The sequence below is a fragment of the Podarcis cretensis genome (assembly GCF_951804945.1).
Source record: "Podarcis cretensis genome assembly, chromosome: 16".
Classification (NCBI taxonomy): Eukaryota; Metazoa; Chordata; class Lepidosauria; order Squamata; family Lacertidae; genus Podarcis; species Podarcis cretensis.
The window spans coordinates 31,052,364-31,064,754 of record NC_137186.1 but is presented as its reverse complement, the minus strand read 5'-3'; the positions used below and the strand labels follow the sequence as shown (position 1 = coordinate 31,064,754).

The following is a 12,391-nucleotide window of genomic DNA, read 5'->3' as shown; positions in this document are numbered from 1 at the left end:
TGGCCGGCCGAGATTGCCTATGCCTGCATTAAACGTCCTGTGTGGTCAAAACACATCACCCTAACACTTCACGGCCACTTCTCCCCCTCCTCCTTCTCCTTTTCACCCCCCTCCACATTTATTTTCTTCAGACATGATGGATTCTAGCCAACTAAGTTCTACTTAGACTTGTAACCCTGCTATGATTTTGCTCCAAGGAAGTCTCATTATCTGATTTGATTTTTATAGGAAGCGAAACAACTGTGTCTCAGATCTTGTTGACACAGCATGGCATCCCTTTAATGAACATGTCTGATGGAAAAGCCTATTGCTTTAACCCTTCTCTGTCTTCTTGGTAAGCACCTAAAGGAGGGTGGGGAATGGGTTTGTCGAGTGCGTTCCTTTGTCCGAGCAGGGAAGCTCTAAACGTGAAAGCCAGCCTTTGCTTATTTGTTTATTTAGAGCATTTGGACCTTGCTCTTCAGCCAGTGGAGGCTCCTGGAACGTCTTGCATATGATCAATTAAAACAAGATAGTTCCTGTCTGCAAGCTTACAGTCTTAAAAGAGAGAGAGAGGACACAAAAGGGGAAATGGGCAGGGAGGGACGTTGGGGGAATCAAACTCAGGGACCTGTCCTTAAACAGCTGTTCTTACAATGATCTGCTGGCACAGTTTGGGGGCAAGAGGTGCCTGATGGAGCCGGGTTTTTATCAAAGTCCATGGAATGAACCCTACTTCTCATCTCTTCCTCTGAGGCAATCTGCTGGAGTGGCAGACTGCCCCTGTCCCAGGTGACAGGTGAGGTAGAAGAGGCCTGATGGGGACAGCCTGATTTGTGACCCTCTGCTTTACCCAAAACATGTTTGCAAGCCACATTTTTCTGCCTAAGCAAACAGCTTTGAGTACTTTGGGTTGAGACCCTAGGTAAAGGTAAAGGGACCCCTGACCATTAGGTCCAGTCGTGGTCGACTCTGGGGTTGCAGCACTCATCTCGCTTTATTGGCCGAGGGAGCCGGCGTACAGCTTCCGGGACATGTGTCCAGCATGACTAAGCCGCTTCTGGGGAACCAGAGCAGAGCACGGAAACGCCGTTTACCTTCCCGTCAGAGCGGTACCTATTTATCTACTTGCACGTCAACATGCTTTTGAACTGCTAGGTTGGCAGGAGCAGGGACCGAGCAACGGGAGCTCACCCCGTCGTGGGGATTCGAACTGCCGACCTTCTGATCGGCAAGTCCTAGGCTCTGTGGTTTAACCCACAGCACCACCCGCATCAGTTGAGACCCTAAAAAGGTAAAGGTAAAGGTACCCCTGCCCGTACAGGCCAGTCTCGACAGACTCTGGGGTTGTGCGCCCATCTCACTTAAGAGGCCAGGGGCCAGCGCTGTCCGGAGACACTTCCGGGTCACGTGGCCAGCGTGACATCGCTGCTCTGGCGAGCCAGAGCCGCACACGGAAACGCCGTTTACCTTCCCGCTGGTAAGCGGTCCCCATTTATCTACTTGCACCCGGAGGTGCTTTCGAACTGCTAGGTTGGCAGGCGCTGGGACCGAGCAGCGGGAGCGCACCCCGCCGCAGGGATTTGAACCGCCGACCTTTCGATCGGCAAGTCCTAGGCGCTGAGGCTTTAACCCACAGCGCCACCTGCGTCCCGAGTTGAGACCCTACTTGTAAATAAATATTAAAACTTAGTAAATATCCCCCCTCTAATTTCAGTTTAATCCCCACCCCACCCCCTCCTTTTTAATCACCTACAAATCTTTTTTTGTCTTTACAGGAACCTTGTTTCTGACAAGCAGGAGACTCTGGCGCAATGTGCGGACTTCAGGAACAGTTTGCCATCGCAGGAGGCTATGCTGTGTTCAGGACCGTTAGCTATAATACAAGGGAGAACGTCTAAGTATGGACTTACTAAGCCTCGTCTTTTTGTTGTTGTTGATGCCTCCCCAGTAGTTTCCCTGGCGTTATCCCTGGCAAGTAGCCGAATTTTGCATAGCTGGGGGCTAGTTTATTCCTCAAGGTTCGCACTCCTTTCTCACTTGGTGCAAAACCTAATTATGAGAATCTAGAGCCACAAAAGCATAGAGCCACTGCCCTACTGGATTGGATTAAAGGTCTTTTTAGTCCCGCATTCTGTTCCCATCTGGAGGGCCAGGGACTAAAGACCAAGTGTGTGCAACTGAAGCAATTGAATAAAGGTAAAGGACCCCTGACCATTAGGTCCAGTCGTGACCGACTCTGGGGTTGCGGCGCTCATCTCGCTTTATTGGTCGAGGGAGCCAGCGTACAGCTTCTAGGTCATGTGGCTAGCATGACTAAGCTGCTTCTGGCGAACCAGAGAGCGCATGGAAATGCCGTTTACCTTCCCGCAGGAGCGGTACCTATTTATCTACTTGCACTGGTGTGCTATCAAACTGCTAGGTGGGCAGGAGCTGGGACTGAACAACGGGCTCTCACCCCGTCGCGGGGATTCGAACCACCAGCCTTCTGATCAGCAAGCCCTAGGCTCTGTCGTTTAACCCACAGCGCCACCCGCGAGCCTTAAGTAATTGAATAGTCACCCCCTGTTTACCCTGGTGCCCTTTCTTTTTCCTTCCTCTGTTGTCTCGCTCCTGTCTCCCTTTACGCTGTGAGCCGTTTTGGGTAAGGACTCGCCCCCTTGCTCTTTGTGAAGCACCATCTACTGGGATGATCCAGTATTAATGGCAGTAATTCAGAAGCATCTGCTATTGTTGGCTTGCCATTACAAGCACAAATAGCTTCTGGCTTGTGCAATCCTTCGTCCCCCTCCATTCCTGATTTGTGAGCAGAAGCTTCTGATCTCTTGGCGAAGCTGTGTGGAGGTGGAGCAGGGAAGAGAGAGTGTGAGCTCAAGGTTGCTGTTGAGTACAACATAGATATGGACACTTACAGTTGAAGCAGTTGCTTCTTCGCTTCTGAAAACATTCCTGTCTCTGCTCTTCATTGCAGCTCCGGGAGGCAAGCGGCAAGATTGTTCTCCATGCCTCATTTGGTGCAGCAGGAAACAACTCTGGCGTATCTGGAGAGTCAGGTAGCTGCAGCGCTGACTTTACAGTCAAGTCACGAATACCGCCACTGGCTCCTTATCTATGCACGGTATCTAGTTAATGAAGGTGAGGCTCAGAGTGTGTATGTATGTGCTTCTTTGAGCAAATTTAACGAAGGAAGGAAGGAAAGAAAGAGAGAGAAAACATTAGCACACTTTAATGAACATTAATATATCCATCTCGCTTTAGACATATATAAGTTTATAGATATTTATTTATTAGATTTCATATACCACCGTTCATCAGAAGATACCAGGGCGGTTCACAAGATAAAAATACAAGATAAAAAAAGCACAAATAAATGGTTAAAACAGAAGCAATATCCCGCTTCCCCCCGCTCCAACAAACACATTTAAAAAGCTGTAGAATATGAATTGTCCAAAAGCCTGGTTGAAAAGGAACATTTTCACCTGGCGCCTAAAAATATATATGCCATCCCGATTTCCTGGCAGTTATCCAATCAAAATTGACACCTGTAAGAAGTGCATTAAAAATAGCAAGGGCTGTCAGCTCCTTAGACCACCACAGAATAAGTGGTGGGTGTTTGCCCTTCCGGGCTTGCAAAAGTCACTTGGGGGCCACAAGGGTTTGCAGAATCCACTTTTGTTGTCCTGCCATTAGGGTTGGGTTGTTTACACTGCAGTAGTGAGTACAGCAGCACTGGGAGATACCTTTCCCTCCCCCCACGAAGTTTCTCTCAATGCTGCTTATGCATCTCTCGTTTGAGAGTTTTTGTCCCCAATTCACCTTTGTTGCCTTAACCCCCTGGTCAGCACCATGGTCAGCAACTGGTCCCTCTCCTTGAGCGGTGAGTTGCTGCAAACTGACCCTCAAGGAACTCCTGCCCCTACAGACTCTCCCAGATATTACAATGAGCCGAGGGGGCTCTCCACTGCCCTCAGAATTTTGGGTGGAATAGAGGTGGCCAGGAGAGCCGCTAACTTGCCAGATTCCCTCTCCAAGAGGTGCATCAGGAACCATCATTGCAGTGGTACCTCTGGATACAAACTTAATTCGTTCCGGGGGTCTGTTCTTATCCCGAAACATTCGTATCTAGGGGTGCGCTGTTCTGCGCAGGCACGGGCAACGGTAGCCCGCTTCCGCACAGGCGCTGGCAGCGGAAACCTTTCCTTTACAGTCATACCTCGGGTTACAGATGCTTCAGGTTGTGTTTTTTCGGGCTGCAGACCGCCGAAATCCGGAAGTACCGGAACGGGTTACTTCTGGGTTTTGGCGGTTGCGCATGCGCAGAAGCGCTAAATTGCACTTTGTGCATGCGCAGAAGTGCCGAATCGCAACCCATGTGTGCACAGACACGCCGTTGCGGACGATGCGGGTTGCGAACATGCATCCCACACGGATCACATTTGCAGCCCGAGCATCTACTGTACTTCCCGGTTTGCTGTGTGCGTATGCCAAAGCATTCGCAAAGGGGGCAGTTCATATCCAGAGGTACCACTGTATGTAGTTTCTGTTCTATGTTGAAGATGAACCTCTTTACCCTTGTCTTTGACACCGAACATGCATATTTTAAGGACCCACCTTACACCCATGACTCTCAAATTGTCTTAGACTGTTTTACATACTGTGTTTTTAAATTGCTGCACCTTATCCTGGTCCTTATGGTGCAGAGCAGGCAATAAATCAAATCTAATAATAGTAAATAAGCTTGGATTCAACTGAAGCAATTCAGCTGCCTCTGAGTTTTTTTTCTGACATTCACTTGGCTAGCTCAATCACAAAGTCAGTCCTTCGAAGAATGGAATAATATGCAGTGTCACTATCCATTTCTGGTTCTTCAGTGTGATGCAGACAACAGACAGAACCTTAACTGTCATGAACATGGATGGTCAACTTTAAAAAAACAAAACCTAGTTCATAACAAATTCTTAGCTCTGTCTTCTTGTTTCTGTCCTATTTCTTACTCAAGCAATTTATGGTACAGTGGTGCCTCGCAAGACGAAAAGAATCCGTTCCGCGAGTCTCTTCGTCTTGCGGTTTTTTCGTCTTGCGAAGCAAGCCCATTAGCGGCTTAGCGGATTAGTGCTATTAGCGGTTTAGCGGCTTAGCGGATCAGCTGATTAGCGGCTTAGCGGATCAGCTGATTAGCGGCTTAGCGGATCAGCTGATTAGCGGCTTAGCGGATCAGCTGATTAGCGGCTTAGCAGATCAGCTGATTAGCGGCTTAGCGGATCAGCTGATTAGCGGCTTAGCGGATCAGCTGATAAGCGGCTTAGCGGATCAGCTGATAAGCAGCTTAGCGGCTTAGCGGGTCAGCTGATAAGCGGCTTAGCGGCTTAGAAAAAGGGGGGGAAAGGAAAAAAACCCCGCAGGAACTCGCAAGACATTCTCGTCTTGCGAAGCAAGCCCATAGGAAATTCGTTTTGCGAAGCACCTCCAAAATGGAAAACCCTTTCATCTAGCGAGTTTTCCGTCTTGCGAGGCATTCGTCTTGCGGGGCACCACTGTACTCCTGGGATCTTGTAAGGGCTGCCCTCACTACATTCTGCTATATGATTTATGCAAAGGATTTATTGTGATGCCTCTGAACATGATTTCACCTTCTGTCCTTTATCAGGGTTTGAATATCGATTGCGGGAATTATGCAAGGATTTATTGGGTCCAGTCCACAGCTCAGCTGGAAGTCAGTGGGAAGCAACTGTTGTGGTAAGGTGGCTTCCTTTCGGAATAGATTACACAAATTCCTTGCCTCTCTCTCTTCCTTTGTGAAGCGGCAAAGTTACCAAGGAGAAGGTCCAAAGTATATACAGTCCTGGTATTCTGACAATCCAGCCACTCATCAAACAAGCAATCATTTATCATACAGTCACAGGACCCCCCCCCCCCAAAAAAAAAAAAAAAACAGAGCAGAGAAAGAACAAAATCACACTTGTTTAATATACAATACAATGCACATGGTGAAAAATATACATATGGGTTACAAACTACAACTAAATGAGAGCATCATATTCCGATAGCAGCCAAGAAAAGTTTCAGGTACCATTCTGGTATTCTTCCTGGGTGTTCCTGAAAAGAGGTGGCAAAGTAGCCTATTACATTCCACTCCATGAACGTCACTTTCAAAGAAAACAGGACCCAACTTTTCAACTACTTCACCTTCAATGGGACACATACAGCCCTTAACTGGGACACCTTGATGATGCCCTTCCAATATTGCTGAAGGGAGACAGTTATATCTGCCTTTAAAATAGATGGCAATACTTGGGGATAGTCAAATTACCTAGCAGTAGAATAAAAACCCATTATCTCCATTCAGGCCACAAGCGACAAAATCGAACTTCTTGAACTCAAAATTGAACTCAGTAGTTTTACCTAGGCGTTCCTTTGCTCACAAACTGCCACGTTAAGGACAGCAACATCGTGTCCTGGGAGGCTGAAATTTTCTGCTACTCTCTTGTGAATACTGTCCTTCCTGATGTCAGATCTGTGCCCTTTCTCTTGCCACTGAGAATTGTATTGGTTGAGAGCTACAAATTAATGTTGCTTTTGTAAATATATATATATTTACATATATATATATATATATATATATATATATATACACACACACACACAAATATATATATTTACAAATATATATATATACATTTACAAATATATATACATATATATTTACAAAACAAGGAAAAGCATAAGTATTAATAGTCAGTACTGTCATCCCTTTAGTTGAGGAGAGGCTTTTAATGTGTTTTAATGTGTTGGAAGCTGTCTAAAGTGGATAGGGCAACCCAGTCAGATGGGGGCCCATAAATAATAATTAGTGATTACAGTCAAACCTCAGTTGTCGAACGTAATCCGTTCCGGAAGCCCGTTCAGCTTCTGAAATGTTCAACAACCAATGCTCAGCTTCCAGTTGGTTGCAGGAGCTTCCTGCACCCAAGCAGAAGCCGCGTCAGACGTTCAGTTTCCAAAAAAACATTTGAAAACCAGAGCATTTAGCTGTGGGTTTTGGGACTTTGGGAGCCAAAACATTCCAAAACGGAGGCGTTTGGGAGCTGAGGTTCGACTGTATATTATTATTTTCTAGGGTTTTTTCCCTATGGAGAAAGAGAAGGAAACCCAACTACCCAGGGCATGGTTCACTTGTCTTTGAGGGCTAATCGTCCCTTATTTCCAACCAGTTAATTCACAGCTTTCCAGTCTGTGTGACGCGCCATGTTAGTGTGTCGGCGGCAGTGTGTAGGTGTGTCACGCAAACATTTCCTGCGCTCCTCCTGGGGCTGGAAAGGGGTTAGTTTAACGTCCTGTTTGCTAGAATTACTGTGTTGCGAAACGATGCACGTCTAAAAAGCTTGTCGCCAACGTGAAGAGTTAGGAAAGCTCTGAGTTAATTTGATGGCGAAGCCGGGAAGCGGAAGCCACCTGCCTCTCCAGTGCAGGACCCAATTTGTTTTATGTCGGGAGGCAACAAGAAGCATGTTGCTGGCTTCTCCCAGGGATGAGCAGTTGGGTCCTGTTTCCCCACCCACCTACCTGTGTGATTATCCTTGGGCATGTATGTGAGCCAGTGCCTGCTTGAGAACATTATGCATCCATTTATTCTCTGTGAGTGATATGAAGCACTTTCCAGCACAACTGTGACCCTCTAGTTCTTCATGCAAGATGTCCTCCATGCAGCCACATACTTTGGGACAGTTGACGTAGAAAGAGAAAGCCCCCAATCTGCACAAACACATCATAATAGGGACATGGGTGGCGCTGTGGTCTAAGCCAATGAGCCTAGGGCTTGCCGATCGGAAGGTCGGCAGTTCAAATCCCTGCGACGGGGTGAGCTCCCGTTTCTCAGTCCCAGCTCCTGCCAACCTAGCAGTTTGAAAGCATGTCAGTGCAAATAGTTAAATAGGTACCGCTCCGGCGGAAAGGTAAACGGCGTTTCCGTGCGCTGCTCTGGTTTTGCCAGAAGCTGCTCAGTCATGCTGGCCACATGACCCGGAAAAACTGTCTGTGGACAAACGCCGGCTCCCTCGGTCTGTAAAGTGAGATGAGCGCCGCAACCACAGAGTCGTTCGTGACTGGACCTAACTGTTAGGGGTCCTTTACCTTTACCTTTTATCATAGCTGTACAGGTGATTCCCCACTTACAGGGGGGGAGAGCACCCTCCAAACACCCTTGAAATGCCCTCTCTGCCACTGTCTCTCCAATCCAGGTTTAAAAAACCCATACACTGTACCAAAAATGTCCACAACTGGAATTGAAGCTCTGGGGCCTGCAGAAGGCTGGAGGGCACACACAGTTGTTGTTGCTGCTGCTGCTGCGCTACCACACACATTAGATGTTAGGTGGGGAGGCTGATCAGCCTAAACAAAGCCCCACTGAGCGTCCCGTCTCTTCTCTGTGCTTACTGATGTCCTCTTCGGGCTTCAGGGAACATATCCTCGCAAGCCACAAGGACTCCAGCTCTCCTCTTCCATTTCCTGGTATGAATCAAATTACCTTATTTTTTGCTCTATAAGACTCACTTTTTTCCTCCTAAAAAGTAAGGGGAAATGTGTGTGTGTCTTATGGAGCGAATGCAGGCTGCGCAGCTATCCCAGAAGCCAGAACAGCAAGAGGGGTTGCTGCTTTCGCTGCGCAGCGATCCCTCTTGCTGTTCTGGCTTCTGGGATTCAGAATATTTTTTTCTTGTTTTCCTCCTCCAAAAACTAGGTGCGTCTTATGGTCTGGTGTGTCTTATAGAGCGAAAAATACGGTGATTGTTTCCCAGTGTGCATACATGGTTGTGCATAAGTCAGCCACCAGTGGGGAGTCTCCTGTAATCCCACAATCAAACTCTGGTATTCGCTGTGTGATGAACATTAATGGATTTATTTTCCTTTCCTGTGCAGGGCTTACGCAAGCGAGAGCTCCTCAAGGAACTGCTTCCCGTCATCGGTCAGAACCTTCGTTTGCAACGGCTTTTCACTGAATACCAAGAGCAGCTAGATATCTTGAGGGACAAGTAGCGCCTCTGCAGATGTTTCTCTGGCCTAAGGAAAAAAGAAACAAATTGCAGAAAAGCATTAATAACAGGTGGAAACGGAAGGGGCCATAGTCAGAACGGAATACTCCTGGGAGAGATGTGAAGAAGAACCAGGCCCGAGGTGTTTTAATGAGCAAAATACTGATGATTTTTTGAAAGGAGGTGACAAGAGGAATGTGTGGGGGAAATGGGGATGAACAGAGCATGCTTTTGCACCCCCCCCCATGTGGAATTTGAGCATCGCTACCGTGGCCTGTGGCCGCCATGGAAAAGTTCTGGAGAATGTCCTTCAGGGGTCCTTTTGATTCTAGATCTCATAGGGACAAATATCAAAGAGACTACCTGGGGAACCAGTTGGGTTTTGGATATCCCGTGAAAAGCACATTACAAGAAGATAAACTGAACATCTTATTAACCCTCATTCTAGGGTTCTTTGCTAAGGATTTATTGAGGCTCTGTCCTATATTTGGGTTATATAAGAAGAAGCCCCATAAAAGAAAAAGAAAAATTCATAAAATACTTAAGGAATTATGCAGCCAACAGACTCTCTTAACTGTGAATAACAATAAAAATTAAAAAAAAAAAATATTACAGGCTGTTCTATCACATGGACTATTTTTGTACTAGAATTTGCTAACTTGTAATATGAAATTTTATTTGGCCGATAACCAGAATTCCCCGCCCCCTTTACCCCAAATCACCCTGGTTGTAATGAAACGTAACCCATTAATTATGACAGCTATATTGCTGAATAACTGTACCAAAATTAATGTCATCTGGTTTTTAATTTTTAACTATTTGTAAAAGGCATTTGTTGGGGGAGGTGGGATGGGGAGGTAGCTGAAAAGGGAGGGGCTGGGCTTTTGGGGGAGGGGTTTTGTAAGTACAAATAATAAATGAGCATTGCATTGATCTAAGAACAAAGTGGAAGTTCTTGTGCTGCTTGTAGTAGCATTAAACTGTACGGGCCACAGCCTGTTTAAAACAAAAACTGAATGCAGCCTTTGTTTTCAGTCGGTAGTCATTTGTACAGTCATACCTGGGGTTACGCTTCAGGTAGCGGGTTTTCGGGTTGCGCACCGCGCCGAACCCAGAAATACTGGAACAGGTTACTTCCGGGTTTTGGCGCTTGTGCATGTGCAGAAGCGCTAACTCGTGCTTTGTGCATGTGCAGAAGCTCCGAATTGCAACCCGCGTGTGCGCAGACACGGTGCTGTGGGTTCTGAACGGTGCGGGTTGCGAACGTGCCTCCCATACAGATCACATTCACAACCAGAGTGTCCACTGTATGTATTTCATCTGTGGGTCATCACTGAAGCATCTTTACAAACCAAGCCTGAAAGGGAGGGAGGAAGCCATATCGCACAAACACACAAGTATTGGGATTACATAAATAAATTGGTCATAAATAATTTTAGAAGAGGCATTTATGGTAGGCAATAGCTGTATTTGTTTAGCTGTAAGCTGTAATAAAACAGAGCAATAATAATAATAATAAATTAAAATGTTGAGCCAAAAATACACTCTTAATTTCCCGGTCATCAGTGTAGGTAAACACAAGCAAAGTAACTGCATTTTTTTTTGCTGTTTGATAATGAAAACAAACTCTCTACGTGTGACTAGGTTCTTGCAACTAAACTCCTAACAAATATTTTTGACAGGGATCTTTATATAAAGAACAATATCCTTTGTGGTGGTTTTACACATTGCACAAAAATACAGTTCCAAGGGTTTTCTTTTTTATAATGGCCATCCAAAAAAGCAGAGAACATGACATTATATCTTTGTTCTATAAAAGCGATTCTGTGAGTAGCTACAGTTATTAGATCCAAATAGTTAGCTTGCCGATGATCTAGCTGAAAGCATGGAATGAATAAAGAGCATATCAGCCGGTCTTGCCCATACACAAGAAGGATTGGTTGTGGATTAGACATAGACTGGCTCTCAGTCAGCTGGCTCTCAAGACCTGTGGCAAGTGTATACAGAGCGACTATTTACTTTTGGAAGTTAAGGGGCAAACCATAAACTACAGAAACCAAACACCAGGGTGGCAGGGTTAACATTCAGGTACAGATATTTAACCACCGAAGTTTGGCATTCATGATATTTTGTTAGGTGGTCTCCGCTACAAGTGGCACAGCATATTCTGGGCTGCTTCATGAAGAAAGGCAGGATAAAAATTGAATTGAGCCTAGGGCCCCATTCCTTCATAGGAAGAGCTGTCTCATAGCATGTCAGACTATTGGCCCATCTAGCTCAATACTGTCTACCAGTGTTCCTCAAAAGTGGGTCCCTAGCTGTTGTTGAACTACAACTCCCACCATCCCTAGTTAGCAGGACCAGCGGTCAGGGATAATGGGACTTGTAGTCCAACAACTGATGGGGAGCCACGTTTGAGAAACACTGGTACACTGACTGGCAGTGACTCTCCGTGGTTTCAGACATGAGTGTTTCCCATCCTATCTGGAGATGGAACCCAAGACCTCTATGCAAAGCAAGATGATCTACCAATTGAAACATTGGCCTTCCCAAATGGCCATCAAATAACCCATGTCATGTATAAACTCGAACCCAGTTAAATAAAGCAGTTATAAAACTCAGAATGGCTCTCCATTTTTACACCTGTGTTTTAACAAAAAGACATACTGTATTTATGTTGCCTTTGATTTTATAGCTTGTTTTATGTTTATATTGATTTTTTAAAAAAATAATTGTAAGCTATCCAGGTATCCCTCAAGGGTAATCTAACATGTGGGTGGAGTTAGAGGCAAAAGTGGACACAATGAATACTCCCTCCCTGCTCATTCCAACATGTTTTGCTCTTATTGGCATGAGGGTGCCATATTTGACAGAGCCTTGCAGCCACAGAAAGTTTAGGCTCAATATGATTCAGTGCCTTCTCATACCCTTCTGGGTTCGTGGGTGCATCTTTGTAGTAGTCCATCATGTTTTGGAGGGAGGGTGTACATCCCCAGCTCCTTTTTCATTCAATAACTATTTTGACTATTATTGGCATAGGTTCACATACATGAGAGAGATTTGTGATGAAGGAAAGCATTAGGCTGGATGTACGCGGGTGGCGCTGTGGGTTAAACCGCAGAGCCTAGGACTTGCTGATCAGAAGGTCGGCGGTTTGAATCCCCACGACGGGGTGAGCTCCCGTTGCTCGGTCCCAGCTCCTGCCAACCTAGCAGTTCAAAAGCACATCAAAGTGCAAGTAGATAAATAGGTACCGCTCCGGCGGGAAGGTAAACGGCGTTTCCATGCACTGCTCTGATTCGCCAGAAGCGGCTTAGTCGTACTGGCCACATGACCTGGAAGCTGTACGCCGGCTCCCTCAGCAAATAAAGCAAGATGAGCGC

The 12,391-nt window shown here is 46.1% G+C and overlaps 1 protein-coding gene across 1 annotated transcript in view; it reads left to right on the top strand.

The window, feature by feature from the left end:
• HIRA (histone cell cycle regulator) overlaps window positions 1-11,011 on the top strand; it is a 69,747-nt gene extending 58,736 nt beyond the window's left edge. Inside the window, exons 21-25 of the mRNA XM_079956521.1 lie at window positions 229-334; window positions 1,758-1,880; window positions 2,951-3,114; window positions 5,627-5,715; window positions 8,896-11,011. Of these exons, the coding sequence (XP_079812647.1) occupies window positions 229-334; window positions 1,758-1,880; window positions 2,951-3,114; window positions 5,627-5,715; window positions 8,896-9,012 (599 nt within the window). The 3' untranslated portion in view covers window positions 9,013-11,011. The remainder of the gene's footprint in view (window positions 1-228; window positions 335-1,757; window positions 1,881-2,950; window positions 3,115-5,626; window positions 5,716-8,895) is intronic.
• Window positions 11,012-12,391: the final 1,380 nt, after the last annotated feature.